Source organism: Abrus precatorius, unplaced genomic scaffold (assembly GCF_003935025.1).
Source record: "Abrus precatorius isolate BTA unplaced genomic scaffold, Abrus_2018 Scaffold3, whole genome shotgun sequence".
Taxonomy (NCBI): Eukaryota; Viridiplantae; Streptophyta; class Magnoliopsida; order Fabales; family Fabaceae; genus Abrus; species Abrus precatorius.
In genome coordinates, this window is record NW_020874373.1 from 11397094 (window position 1) to 11413086 (window position 15993).

The 15993-nt window shown below is 34.1% G+C and overlaps 1 protein-coding gene across 1 annotated transcript; it reads right to left on the reverse strand.

Moving 5' to 3' along the window:
* Nucleotides 1-9905: 9905 nt before the first annotated feature.
* Nucleotides 9906-15991, reverse strand: LOC113861500 (glycosyltransferase-like At2g41451). The gene is made up of 11 exons (XM_027494349.1): nt 15480-15991; nt 15210-15359; nt 15054-15106; nt 13686-13794; nt 13441-13575; nt 13265-13309; nt 12313-12500; nt 11632-11773; nt 11292-11338; nt 10788-10875; nt 9906-10671 (listed from the first exon to the last, which is right to left on the reverse strand). The coding sequence occupies exons 1-11, from the start codon at nt 15780-15782 to the stop codon at nt 10390-10392; spliced, it is 1542 nt and encodes a 513-aa protein (XP_027350150.1). The 5' UTR covers nt 15783-15991; the 3' UTR covers nt 9906-10389.
* Nucleotides 15992-15993: the final 2 nt, after the last annotated feature.

Below are 15993 nucleotides of genomic sequence, written 5' to 3' on the forward strand. Positions count from 1 at the left end.
AGGAGGACATATGTATGCTTGAAAATTTTTAAGTTAACATAATATTCATTTATTTTTGTTTTTCTATTACTCTCTGTTTTTTATGGCTAATGTTTTTATAAAAAAATTATAATTTTAAATTTTATAAAAAATAATTACTTACTTTTTGTTATACCCTTCATCCACTTAATATAATTCAAAATGTACATGCTAAAAGAAGTATGTATGTAAATGTTATGTGCTTGAAAAATCTTAAATTAACTTGAATCATTTATTTTCAGATTTTCTATCACACTCTCCGCATTTTTTATAGTTAGGATTTTTATATAAATTAAGAAAATAATTAATATTCTATATTTAATAAAAAATCATTATTTAACTTTTTATCATACTATTTATAGACATTAATTAATATCTTACTTATTTATTATCATTACTAAATAAATATTAACTATTTATTAATTTTTATAAAATTGTTAAAATAAGAGAACAACCTAATGCTTAAGTGTTTAAGTCAAAGCATATGCTCACTAAGGACTGTGCATTCAAAATTAGGTGTGCTTTTAGTTTGGTATTTATAAAATTGGTTTTAGGTTAATTTTTTTGGCAGAAAAAAGTAAAGAAATAAATAAAAGGAAAAAAGGTAAAAATTACAATAGCAAATATAAGATTTCTCTTACATCATCCTAAAGAAGTAATCTCAAGTCTGCAAAAGGCGAGACTTAATCTTTGAAACCACAATATGAAAAAACTATCAATTTAGTTAAAGAATATGCACGTGTTTTGACGCAGGATGTGTTTGATGTTGATTTGTTAGTCTTTTTCTTAGTCACTCCTTTATATTCTAAATAAAATTAACATATTTGTGAAAATATAGAATAATTTTCATCACAAGATTTAAGACCTTCATCGCATTAGAGTAATACAAGATATATTTAAGATTTAGATTTCAAAAGTCATTTTCAACTGTTGAAGCATGGCAATGAGTTGAACATGAGTATTGTCAGAAATGTTAATGAATTCATAAGTTCCTCTAAATCAATTTTCATCCTTATTTCTAATAAAAGTACTGAAATTAGTTCTTCGTGAGCTCTTCCAAGCATTCAAATGAGCTTGAAATTGTTGTACTTATTCGCATAATTTTATAGTTGGTAAGATTATAATATCAAGCATAATTTTATAAATTGATATATTTTTTTAGCAATGCAATTAATATTCCTGACCCTCCATATTCACCATAATGTAGCTAAAAATAAAGAGGAATTACTTTTATGTTAAGTCATAGTCCAGTTGTTGGTATCAAAGGAAGTTGAAAATCATTCATTTCACACACCTACATGAATCCAAATTTCTTAAGTTGTCAAATGGTCTCTAATACAGTGAAGACTGTCTTTAATGTAAGTGTGACATCTTGAACAAATGAGTAAAGGTCTTAAGTTCTTATGATACCTTAAGTAATTTGTGAAAGAAGCATCACAATAAATAAGACAAATTAGAAATTTAATATTTTATGCATAAAGAAGACATCAGATCAAATATATTGGTAAAAAATTTTATACTAACAAACTAGTTAAAATTGTGTTTAGCTGTATAACTTATTTTCAAATTGCTTAACCAAATAAATTTGTTGTCAACATGACTATTAATTGATAAGTTAAATTAATAAATGATAGAAGTAATTAATATTGTTATCCAAGTAACAATTTGAGAAAAATTTTACCCATATTAAGTCTAAACATCTTTAACATGCAATTTTATATCTTGAATGTTGATATCAAAAGTATGAAGTGATCTATATTAAAAAAATCTTAAATTTAGGAATATATTTTTAATTTAATACAAAAAGTATAATTTATTATATTAATTAAAATAAAAATTTTAAAATAAAAATACTTTTATTATAAAATTATCAAACAATGTACAAAACTCTTAACAATGCCTATATCTTTAAATATGATTTTAAGGTCTTTCAACATGTATGTTATACAATTTATCTCTTCAAATTTTAAAAAAATTAGACAAGGAACTTTTTAAGAAATAAATAACATTGTTATTTTTAATTTATGAAAAAATTTATTAATTTTTATACTTATTTTTTTAATAAAAATTTTCTACAAAAATTTAACAAAATTGAATCTCGACGTGTGTTTGTTTTGTGCTAAAAATAACAAACATAGATCCCATTTCTTGAAGCTACTCTATGTGGCATTAATATGAACGTGTGCTCATTGAGTTAAAACGCAAAACCAAACATGATCATTTATGATGAATTTGAATTTTATTATTTGTGGTTTCATTTTTTAATGAATTTTTTAAGAAATTAAATATTTTTAGTGACGTTACAACTTGACAACCAATTAGGATTTGATTGGAGCATGTTTGGTTTGGATTGAGTACAAAAGATTTGTCTTGAAGTAACCTAACCCAATCTCATTTGTTTAGTTTGGATAAATTATTTTCTTAAACTCTAGCCATCCCCATTCCTAATACTCACATGACTAACTTTTATAAAATCTTAACATTTATATTTTTTATTTAAAAAAAGTCTTTTTTAAAAATAGAACCAAACATGTTTTAATTCTCATTTCATGCTCTCCAGCATCATTTCTTGATACCTCTGCAATTTTATTTCTAATTAAGACTCCTGTAACAAGAAGGAACCATCAATAACCTTAATTAAGTGTCTTGCTAACCAAAAGACTCCTACCACATTGCCATAATCTCACTTGCTAAACACTTTGACCTTTTATTTTTCAGCTTGTGGGAGGAAGCACATTTCCTCTTTTTGATGCACCAAGCAATCACAGTCAAACTTTAATTGGGATGAAGGGATGAAGCAAAGAAAACCTAATCCAACTAATAGTCCAATAATCACAAACTTGGTTGGCTTATTAGATTGCTTTTTTGGTTTTTTATAAGTTTATTAGATAAGGTTTTAAAAATTTAGAAAAAGAGAGTTTTTTTTTATTTCAATAACAATTTTTTTTCAAACTTTATGTAAATTTTATTTTTTAACTAGATCATATTATTTAGTAATGAATAATCGGTTCATAAAGAATTAGTTTGTAGTTAAGTTGGATAAGACATATTTAGTAAAGTCACAAAATAAACTAAATAAAAGTAAAAGAATTAGTTTTTAATTGAAATGTTGATTATGATGTTATATAAATTCTTTTTAAAATAATTTGAATCTAAAATAAAATACATTTGTTGGGAAAAATACACTGAATTTTTCATGAAGTCGGATCTGTGAAAGTAAAATAAAAGCGAAATAATTGGACACACCAAATTGATAACGGAGTTCGGCCAATAATGCCTACGTCTCCGAACTACTGCAAATATTTTACTAGGAGAAAAGAAATACACTAGTGTTTACAAAACACTCTCAAACTCACTCACAGCCCACAACTCAAATACACCCAGAAGCTAAACTAATTTCTGTTTTTCTGTTTCTTACTGACTACTATCTCGTTGATTGCTTGGGATGCTTGTTATATGTTCAGCCAATGTAATGAAGCCTATTTATAGGCAACTCAATGCTCTCAATGCACATGTTCTTACCACCCATTTTCACCATAGCTAGTTTGTAGCCTCCATCTATGCACCGAAAATTACTTGCCTCTGTTGACAATTGTATGAGAGAAGAAAAAGTCTTCCCTCTTATGTTGAAATGCAAGCCACATGTTCTTACAGGTGGTTCCCCCTTCAATTTAACTTTTCAACAATCTCTCACTTGAGGACTGATTTCAATCTGTCCTCACACCTTGATCAATGCAGTAGTCTTCTCCGGTCTGCTATTCTTGCAAGCCAACTGAAGTTGAGCACAACTTCAGCTTGTCAATGGTCACCACCTTCGTTAGCATGTCTGCTGGGTTCTTGCTTCCTACAATCTTCTTCAATGTCAACACTTCATCCTCAAGCAGAGATCTGATGAAATGATAACGTATATCAATGTGCTTAGTTCTAGAGTGATGTGCTGAATTCTTTGCCATATGTATTGCACTCTGACTATCACTGTGCAAAATACTCCTTTCTTGAGTGAAATCCAACTCTGCTAACAATTCTTGAAGCCATATCAATTCTTTACTGGCTTCTGTCACTGCTACATACTCAGCCTCTGTAGTGGATAAAGCAACATTTTTTTGTATCCGTGACATCTAACTAACAGCTGTAGTTCCGACAGTGAAAACATAACCAGTGGTGCTTCTTCGGTGATCAACTTCACCTCCAAAGTCTGCATCTACGTAACCCTGTAACTTTAGATCTCCTTTTCTAAAATACAGACATTTTTCTGTTGTTCCCCGTAGATACCTTAAAATCCATTTGACTGCTTCCCAATGAGCTTTTCCTGGATTTGACATAAATCTGCTTACAACTCCCACTGCATGGCCAATGTCTGGCCTCGTACAGACCATTGCGTACATCAAACTTCCAATGGCTGAAGCATAAGGAATCTTAGCCATAAACTCTTCTTCTTCCTTTGTTTGAGAAGAATGATCCTTAGATAGACGAAAATGACTGGCCAAAGGTGTACTGACTGGCTTGGCCTTATCCATGTTGAATCTGTGCAAAACACAGTTGATGTACTCCATCTGAGATAACTGCAAAACTCCTTTTTGCTTATCTCTCGTGATTTGCATTCCAAGAATCTTCTTTGCTGGGCCTAAGTCCTTCATGTCAAATTCTTTTGACAACTGCATCTTTAAATTTCTAATGTCTTTCATATCTGATCCTGCTACTAACATGTCATCAACATAAAGTAGCAATATGATATAGCTGGACTTATACCTCTTGAAGAAACAACAGTGATCAGCATTGCACTTCTGGAAACCTTCCTTGTGCATAAAGCTTTCGAACTTCCTATACCACTGTCTAGGAGCTTGTTTCAGGCCGTACAAGCTCTTTTTCAATTTGCACACCATATCCTTCTTTTCTTCTGAAAAACCTTCAGGTTGGTGCATGTAGATCTCCTCATCTAGGTCTCCGTGAAGAAATGCAGTCTTCACGTCTAATTGCTCTAGTTAGAGCTCTTCATTAGCCACAATACTTAACACAGTCCTGATAGTATTGAGCTTTACAACTGGAGCAAAGATCTCAGTGTAGTCAACTCCTTCTTTCTGCTGAAATCCTTTGACAACCAGTCTGGCTTTGTATCTCCTGGAACCATCATGGTCTTCCTTCACTCGATACACCCATTTGTTGTGAAGTGCTTTCTTTTCCATAGGTAACTTGACTAGTTCCCATGTCTGATTAGAGATTAAAGACTTCATCTCATCTTTCATGGCAAGCTCCCACTTGCTAGCATCTGTGGTCTGACAAGCTTCCATATAATCTTCAGGCTCTCCTCCATCAGTCAATAACATGTAGTTCATGTATCTCCTGTTAGGCACATGGGGCCGAGAGGACCTTCTCAATACAGGAGTTGGAGTAGGAGGTTCTGATTGCACATCGCTTTCTTCATTTGATTCCTCTGACTGAGGACTCCTTATCATAGGACTTTCTGAGATATCTTCCACCTCTGCATAAACTGGCCCACTCGTTTCTGAGTTGTTGGCACCTATATTATATCTGTCCTTGTACATCATTCTTTCATTGAAGATTACATCTCTGCTGCGGATCATCTTTTTGTTTTCATCATCCCATATGCGGTAGCCAAACTCATATTCACCATAACCAAGGAAAGTACACTTCTTTGATTTTGGGTCAAGTTTGTTTCTGCTTTGATCACTGATGTGCACATATGCTACACAGCCGAAAACTCTAAGATGTGAGAGTTTTACTTCTTTTCCGCTCCATACCTCTTTTGGTATCTTGTGCTCCAATGGTACCGATGGACTTCGGTTTATCAAGTAAGCTGTTGTATTGACTGCTTCTGCCCAAAACTGCTTTGGTAAGCCTGACTGCACACACAAGCTTCTGGCTCTTTCAGTCAACGTTCGATTCATACGCTCAGCTACACCATTGTGTTGAGGCGTACCAGGCACGGTTCTCTCCATTCTGATCCCGTGCTCATAGAAAAACTTCTTGAATCTGGTGTCTACATATTCACCACCATTGTCGGATCTGAGCTTCTTAATCTTCAATCCTGTTTCATTTTCTACCATAGCTTTCCAAATCTTGAAAGCCTCAAATACTTCTGACTTGTGTTTCAGAAAGTAAACCCATACCTTTCTGGAGTGATCATCGATAAAAGTCACGAAGTATTGCTTTCTACCAATGGATGAGACGGTCGTTGGACCCCAAACATCAGAGTGGATGAGCTCAAGCTTCTCTTTCTTTGGAGTTCTTCTACTTGTCAGAAAGCTGACTCTTTTCTGCTTTCCAAGTATGCAGTCCTCACACATGTCAATTTCTACTGACTGAAGACCTGGTAATTTTCCTTTTGAGTGCATGATCTTCATCCCTTTCTCACTCATATGCCCAAGTTTTTGGTGCCATAGATTGGAATTTTCATTTGCTGCAACTGCAATCAAATGACATGCTCCTGCTGTCTTGTAAAGAGTACCACTCTTTTTGCCTCGAGCAATTGTCATCGCACCCTTTGAAATCTTCCAATCATCACCGTAGAAGATTGTTGTGTAGCCTTCACTAGCTAGCTGGCCCACTGAGATTAAATTCTTTGTCAGGTCAGGAATATGTCTGACATTTTTCAATTTCCATACAGACCCATTCAACTTAATCTTTACTGCACTTTTACCTACAATCTCACATGATTGCTCATTACCAAGGTAAACCTTACCAAGTTTTCTGGGAACATAATTGTCGAATAGTTCCTTCTGTGAGGTAGCATGAAAAGATGCTCCAGAGTCTAACACCCAAGACTCCTATTTTCCTTCAAGAGAGCATATCAACACCTCGTCTTTTCCTGAGGTGGAGGCTACGTTTGCTTCGTCCTTTGCTTCTTGATTCTTCCGTGCACTCTTGCACTGGTTTTTGTAGTGCCCGGTCTTCCCACAATTCCAACACTCGATCGACTTCGAGTTTTGGGAACCATGATGATTTCTGGACTTGGATCGTCTGCTCTTTCATTTGCTGCGTTCTCTTCCTCTGGTTAAACTTCTGCCTCTTGACTCTGTATGCAATACTGAAGAGGTTGATGATTCACCCGACTTTCTATGCCGGATCTCTTCACTGAGAACCAAATCACGAACATCATCAAATTTCAACTTATTGCTTCCCGATGAGCTACTCACAGCTGTGACAGTAGCATTCCAACTCTCAGGCAAGGAAGATAAGAGAATTAAAGCCCGTACTTCATCATCGAAATCGATTCCAACTGAACTCAATTGGGTTGTGACAGTGTTGAGTTCGTTTAGATGTTGCGCCGTTGAGGCGCCTTCTGCCATCCGTAAGTTGAACAACCGCCTCATCAAATGAACTTTGTTTGAGGCTGACGGCTTTTCGTACATGCTTTCAAGAGTCTTCATAAGATCCGCCGTAGTCTTTTCTTTTGCTATATTGAAAGCAATATTACGGGATAATGTTAATCGAATGACTCCAAGAGCTTTACTGTCCAGAAGTTTCCAGTCTTCTTCCTTCATAGACTCTGGTTTCTTGCCTGTAAGAGATTCATGCATGCCTTTCTTATACAAATAGTCCTCTATTTGCATCTTCCAAAAGTCGAAGTCTACACCATCAAACTTCTCGATTTTCACCTTTCCTTCATCTGCAGCCATCACTTCAACTCTGATCTGACTTCTCCACTGGATCGTTTCTGACAATTTCTGTGAACTACCGTATTTCAGAACACGTCTGTAGACAAATTTGTAGCGCCGACAAAATTTGCACTATTCACGTTTTTCACTATTCACAGAATAGTATTTTACTATTCATATGAATAGTAACACCACAAAAATTGCAGAATTAACAACCTGCTCTGATACCAGTTATTGGGAAAAATACGCTGAATTTTTCATGAAGTCAGATCTGTGAAAGTAAAATAAAAGCGGAATAATTGGACACACCAAATTGATAACGGAGTTCGGCCAATAATGCCTACGTCTCCGAACTACTGCAGATATTTTATTAGGAGAAAAGAAATACACTAGTGTTTACAAAACACTCTCAAACTCACTCACAGCCCACAACCCAAATACACCCAGAAGCTAAACTAATTTCTGTTTTTCTGCTTCTTACTGACTACTATCTTGTTGATTGCTTGGGATGCTTGTTATATGTTCAGCCAATGTAATGAAGCCTATTTATAGGCAACTCAATGCTTTCAATGCACATGTTCTTACCACCCATTTTCACCATAGCTAGTTTGTAGCCTCCATCTATGCACCGAAAATTACTTGCCTCTGTTAACAATTGTATGAGAGAAGAAAAAGTCTTCCCTCTTATGTTGAAATGCAAGCCACATGTTCTTACAGGTGACTCCCCCTTCAATTTAACTTTTCAACAACATTGATTTTAGAGTTGTAGCAATTAGCTTATATAATGATAGTACTTTGATATGAGTAGCTAGCTTATGAGCAAGCACGTGAGCAATTCCACCCTATGGCTTCCATAATTATCTACCACATGCAAACTACCTTGCATAAATTACCTGATATCCATTCAACGTTCTTGCATAATTGCCCGATACCTTGCATTAATGACTTGAGTATTACTCCTAGCCTATTGTATTAGAGTAGCAAGAAGGAAAAGTTTCATATTTTGCAAAAAAGAATATGGTAGGCTTAGAATCAAGAAAACATACTAAATTGTTGTTGATCATGGAACCACAACTTTAAGAACTTGACATCTAAGGTAATCAAACAGTTAAAAAGACTTTAAATTTAGTAAAATATTTTTAATTCCTTTAACACTCTCCCAATCTTATATTAAGTTCTTCTAAATTGAGAAATTTTGTATTAACCCTTCTTTCTCCTTAGTTTTCTTCATTATCCTTCAAGCTCTTTCATTTCCTCTTCTTTCAAACGCTCAAATAAGACCTTAAAGAAATTATCTTTATTGACTTGCACGCATTAGCTTCCTTTCGTATAAGAAGTACTGGGCACTGCTAGCTTTAACAAGACAAGAAAATTTGTAGACATAGCTTTACACTATGAACCGAAACAACTCACGCCAATACGCATTATTCCAAGTAGCACCCGCTATGTCTCTCTGTGGGCCTCCTAGGCTCGTACCATCAACTCACAAAGCACAAGCTGAACATTTGAATGTTAAAAATATTGAATGGAGAAAAATAGGAATCTTTTTTTATGACATGAAATACTTGTTTTTTTTGTTAAAATTTTCATGTTTCATATTGCTCTGTTCAAAATAGTTTTTCCTAAAATTAATGAAAACTTTTGAATTTTTTTTCCCTTTTTTGGTCTACAAAGAGAAATTTTAGTTGAAAAGGTTATTAGATTTGAATGAATTGTGATAAATGAGTGGGGCGAGACATCTGATACCTTCCTTGCTCCGTGTATATCATGTTTGGGAGTAAAGTTTAAAAAAAAATTAATTCGAATAAATGTTATTTGAAAATTTTTAAAAATAAAATAATAAATGTTATGTTTTAAATTTTTATCGATATTATATTATTCTTAATTTAAAAACATAAAAAATATCATCCCTTTTTACCCTTTAAAACACTTCTCCCAAACACATTAATACACCCAAAAGGGCCTTCCTTTTTTTCCGTTAAATTATATTAGTACACTGACAGAATGAAAAACAGCCTTTTTGTTTATTTTGGCTTAATGCTTTTAATGAAAGCAAAATATGTCATTTTTTCAACGTTATGTCATGCTGTGTTCGATATTTTGTTGTACCTCGCCCAGAACAAAACCCATATATTTTGTCTCATCCTAACCAAATGCTACCGAACAGACATTTTAGTACGCTAAAATTTAGCCCTCTGACCATCTTTTTCATTTACGATTGATTCTGCAAATTATAAAAGTACACAAACTCTTTCACTTCCCTTCGGATGAACAGCACCAATGAAGTCATTTATAATTCTAGCAAAATTTGGCAAAACACAATTTTCATTCAATGAATCACTTCTACTTTCAACCGGGGGAGAAAATCTTAACCTGTATAACTGTCTCTCAATGTGTATAAAAAATACAGTAGGCCACTATTTTCCATTACAATGGCAGCGAATGAGCCCAAATGTAGCTAAAAATAGGAGGGAAAGAAGGGAATAAAAACAGATTAGAGGTAAACAAAGAATCATGAAAATGCTAGCAAACTGTGCTCTGTATGATTTCTACACTAAGCCTATAATCTATACCTGAAATTTACATAAGCGCTTGGGTAATGATCGGGAAAAACCCCATGAATCCAAAAACTGGAATGCCCATCATGACAGCCAGAAGAGTTTCTATCATTGTCTTGTTTAAATTTTCCCCACAATTCAAGTATCAGACCTATCTTCAAAATCAATTCTGATGATGGCAAGGAGTTAGTAAAAAACTAAAATGTAATCAGGTCAGCATGATCATGGCTGGGTGGAGATAATGGTGGGACTGCAGATGGGAATGAGTCATTTACAACTTCCAAGATTCTTCTTGCAGTTGCTTGGGATAATCCACCAGCATCAATTTTTCTAGAGGATATCATTTCTGATCTGCCATTCCTAGTTGAATTGCTACTGTCAACAGTTTTTAAAAAGTTGTCTTTTGATAACGCTGTTTGAGCAGCTTTCGCAATCACAGAATTAAACACACCAGTTTCCCTCAAACTTTGAATAATAACCTACATAGATAAAAGTTTGGCAGGAAAGTTTAGGCTGTTTTCTCATGACCATGCAGATGATAACAATACAAATGCTTGGAGAGAAACCAGAACGAATTTCATGCAAGTGAACTTACCATGGGAGCATAAATGCGAGTCAAGATGCCTTTCCTCATAAGTTTCATGTTTAGTGCTTTGTCAGTCCACACAATGCGTTCGCGATACCTAAATTAAGAAAGAAGCTCATTTAAGAGGCGCAATAAATGGGGATTAGAAGCCTCTTATTGAATAAGCAAGTTTGCTGTTCTGTAAACTAAGAAAAAAGAAGAGCTAATTTATGTCAGGATGCTAAGATTAAGAGCCACATAATTCATATATGATAAAGCATACAGAAGATATCATGCTTAGCATTTTGTAAATATCACATTACATGGACATATCATCCAATCATGGTTTTATAAACCAAATTATTTTGTGGCCTTGTTCCTGCATTGTACCAGCCAACTACACTGTCCATCAATGACATTCATCAAAAAGTTCAAATGCTTATTCCCCCTACCCCTGAATAATAATAATAAAAATAATAATAATATCAATACATAAAATGACTTAGGCAATTGATTCTATATTCCTGAACTCACCATTGAAGCATTTCCTCCTCAGTTGCAGTTGAAGCAATTATGAACGCCTACATCAAACATACAAGAGTTGGGTCAGATTAAAAATACAACAAATGCAGTTTTAAATTGCCAAAAAACCATGCACAGAAATAATTAAACAAAACAGGAGTTCTGCTCTTCTGATTCAACCAGGAAATGAGTGCAAGGCCCAAAACAAACATCAGAGCATCAAACCCAATAGATCTACAAAATCTTTGGATTATAAGAATGTAATCACAGATAATAATCTACTCAATAGTCTAGAAGAAACTAATAATAAATTAATAATTATAACAAGCAATGAGATGTAAATGTAACTTACAGATCTGTCAAAATCCAACATGAAGCATCTTTTAACATCTTCTTTTGTAGGCTTGCAGCCACACCGATCACGTCTCGAAGTCAAATCAGAAAATTTGGTGTAGGTGTAATGCAGAACAGCAGCTTCTTCCAGTTTTATCTCACTATTGCAAGATTTGGCATACAAATAAGGAGTGAAATATAGACAGAAACAGTTCATTCTTCACTATTAAGTGTTAACATTATGGTTGTAAACATTTTATAGACAAATGATTCATAAATAAATCAAATGTAGTAAGCCAAGGATGTCAGGAAACAACCAAAAGAGAGAGAGTAATGCTAGTGACACTATCTAACAGACTTTTTATCATAGGATGATATTCATGTCTGATCTTCAAACTAATGAAGGCCTGCTCAGGGTAGCATAAATTGCAGGCAGGCAGATAAGTCAAAATGAGATCAACAGTTCATGTAGGCTTAACATAAGCATCAGCTAAACAATATAAGATATGAAACTAGCATAAAAATAAATTCCTGATGATGCTTTTCAGCATGTCAACTGGAACCCTACTATTAATACATATCAATTCAGTAAAATCTCACCTTAACCATAAACTAATGTTGGCGGAAAAAATACATACATATGCATATGTATTATATGTGATGCACGTTTATGAATTAATGACAGGCAGAATCAACATACTTAGGTGTCTTCATATAGTTGTGCCATCTGTGTGCACCATTAGGACGGAGATGATCTTGAACCCTGGCAGCTGATTTCCCATTCCCATAAGTAAGAAAATAGTTTGGATTGCCGCGGGTTGCTTCTTTGTAATTTCCAAAATATATATCCTTTGGAAGGTGGTCATAGTTCTTCTTGAACATTGAAACCTATGATAACATTTTAAATTATTTCTGTCAATAAATATTGGAAAAACAATGAACATCATCAATAAAAAGGCTACAAGACATAGTAAAAATCTGGATCGGAAACAAGGGGCTTTCACCCCAAATGACACTTTTCTCTTTTGATTTAATTTAAAATAATTAAAAAGAAACACCAAGAAACTTCAAAAGCTATATTAATAGTTGCAACAGAATAGCTTTAACCAAACAAATACCATCAACTCACATGAAAGTGCAAGCAAAGTGGATTGAGATTATGTTTATATACTTTGCATTGGTATAATGTAGATAGTGCTTAATCAATTAAACTCTAATGAGTTGTTTGTTTCTGAGTCAGATAGTTTTACCAAGTTACCTTCTGACTAATATCTCTTCAATAGAAACCATTAAAAGACTCAATTAAGCATAACTACTGAAAATTGCATCTTAATTCACTAAAAATATGTCATTTCTTCACTGTATACATTACTTAAAAGGTTCACTATAAAAATATACAAAACCCTTTTTGAGTATGAATGCCTGTGCATGTCTTCTTTCATATGCCTACGTTAAATGTACACAAGTTTAGATTGGTTCGTTTTTTCAAGAGATAAGTTTTAAACAAACGTTTGTAATTTGTGTTCAGAAAAGATTTTATTTTCCACGCACAATAATATGACACAATGATCACAATGAACAAAATTTGCAATTATTTACGAACAACATGGAATTAACAGTTGGAAAATTTAAAGAAGCTATAAGCAAATTACCTCACTGAAAGGCTCCTTGATATCGTCCCTCTCTACACTGCTTTCCTGAAATAAATGGCATTCCATAATTAAGTTAAAAATATCAATGAATATCAATTGGCCAAAAAGATTACAGTTTGATCAACTATAGCAAATGATAGTTAACTTCAGGATCTAAATAAAACTCTTGCACTCACATAATTTGGAAAAATAACCATATCAACATTTCCAGGCACATCAGCTAACAACTGTCTTAAAGAGTACTCTTGAGTTCCGGCTGGATGCATCAGTTCATCAGTGTCTAGATGAATGATCCAATCCATTCTTAAATCCTGAGACAAAAAATATTGTAAAAAAAAAAAATTAAGATCATAAATAGATAAACTACATTAGTGGGGGTACACTAATTAAGTAATCCAATAAAAGAAATCATAATCCATACCCTTGCCATGACAATAGCCATTTCCATGTTTAAAGATTGCTTCACAAACAATTCGTAGTTACACGGTTTGTAGAAGAAGCTCGCTAACCAAGTCTCATTCCATATTCGGCTGAAACATATAAGAAAGTAGAAAAAGGCGAATAAGGAATGAATCATCCTATCAAAATACTTAACAAACATTATGAAGAGGTTCCAAAATTTAGAACATACTTTTAAAATTCAGAAACTACATACGAATAAAATATTTACAAATATTAGTAGAAACTACTGATCCCGACATCTAAAGCAGCAAAACAAGAGCCCAAGAATGGAACTTATACTCAAAACCAACCCTTCTTTGAGGTGTTTGGTTCTGTTCTTATGTGCAGAAGTTATATCACAAACCATTATTCTATATAAAAGAGAGCACGGTTCAAAATACTAGGTTACCACCATTGCTATGGAAATCATGCAACAAGAACCCATGATCACTAGGTCACAAAACAGCAATGTTACCAGGACCACTGTGCCATGAGCTAAACGCTCTCTTCCATACTACTATTTTCATTAAGATGTAAATTACTGACAAGGTTGAAAGAGCAAAGATGAATGGGTATTGATGAAACGAAAATAATATTAATAAAGGGTAAAGTTGGTAATTCATGAAAAGGTTTTGCGTCTGAGCAATACTAGATAACAAGAATGGGTTTTGATTTGATGACTAACAAGAATAAAGCAACAGAGCACTTGATCAACCAAGCTTTGATATAATGTCAAAGAACAATTTGACCGACAAAGTTTAGGCTATTAAGCAAAGATTCAACTGTTCAAATTTGGTTTTCAATACAAAAAATAATATCAAATGGAACTTTTATGTGGATCAAAATTCACATCAATTTCTTCATCAAACAGTAAGAACTTATAAGATAAGCATATAATGACATACATATCTGGATATGATGTCATCATATCCAAATTTATACTTGGTTATGATTACATTGAGATTTAGGTCAAACATGCTAAGAACTGTTTCACTTAAATTATGTAAGAACTATTGGAATCTGTATCCTAAACAGTTATTTATTGGATAATTCAATCTCAAACCTCTTCCAAAGATCTGTATTAACAAACCAGACAGAAACCAAGGTAGATCCAGAATGCGCATCAAACTTTAACACAGGAAAACATGCTACCATTGAAGTATGAGTAATAAAATAGTCAACACTATAGAACCAAAAGAATTCATTCAAATTACATAAAGATTTCAAAACCCACGTTCTACAACCTTGTTTGAAATAAACAGTGACCAACCCATATGCTCAATAAAGTCAAAAGGCCCATTTTATTCAAAACAGAGGTGCGAAAAAGAAAAAGCACATACACACATACCTTTTAGCTTGCTGTTCCTCTAACTCTCTTGTTCTATATATGACCTTTACCCCCTGATTCAAAAACACGTTTTAATCAAAGATCAAACCTCAGATTTAAAAACAAAAATTGGCAAATTCTCGGAACACAAAAAAGCAACGAATTGAATGCACTAACAGGAATGCTTTGTAGAACTGCAGAGACATTAGGGGACGCAGCCTTCCCTTCTACAAAAAGGAGAAAACTTGAGACTCCCATAACCTTATGATAGAAGATCCACGGCAGAGTCTGTTCCAAACCAGCGGAAGTACTGGTCGTAATACATATCTGAAATTCCACCCCGAAAAAACCAAATCGACAATAAGATCAGAGAATAAAAAAATCACAATCCACGATTCACTAATTTCAAACAAAAACAAAAAATTCGTAGGGTTTAAGATTAAAAACCTTGGGAGTGAGATGTGATGTGAAATCGAAGGACCAATCGCGGAAGTAAGGGAAGGAAGGAGAGTGTGACCGAGAGAGAAGATTGGAGCAATCGGAGTGAGAATGGTGGTGTGAGGGAGGGGAACCGATCATGCCGGGAAACTGGTTTTGATCGGGTGACCAGCGGGTGACAGGGTCGGTGACACCACCACGCCATTGGAGGATGAAAGCAAATAAGGCTAAGGTGAGAGGGAGAACGGTTAGGAGAAGGAGAAGCCTTGAAGAAGAAGTTTGGTGTTGTCTGAGGGAGTGTGCACCCGCCATGAGAGGAAGGTGAGTGAAAGTGGGTGCATCAAATGAAACTATGAATGAGAATGAGAATGTTGGTTTGTATATATATATTGGTTTGGTGTTGTGGGTCTTTCTCAGCAGAGAAGAGAAGGGAATGAGAAGAGACGACTTACTCCAACCAAACTGAAATACACGTTAAGAATATAACCTCTCTCTAAGAAGCCGTTTTGTCGTTGCCATTTCA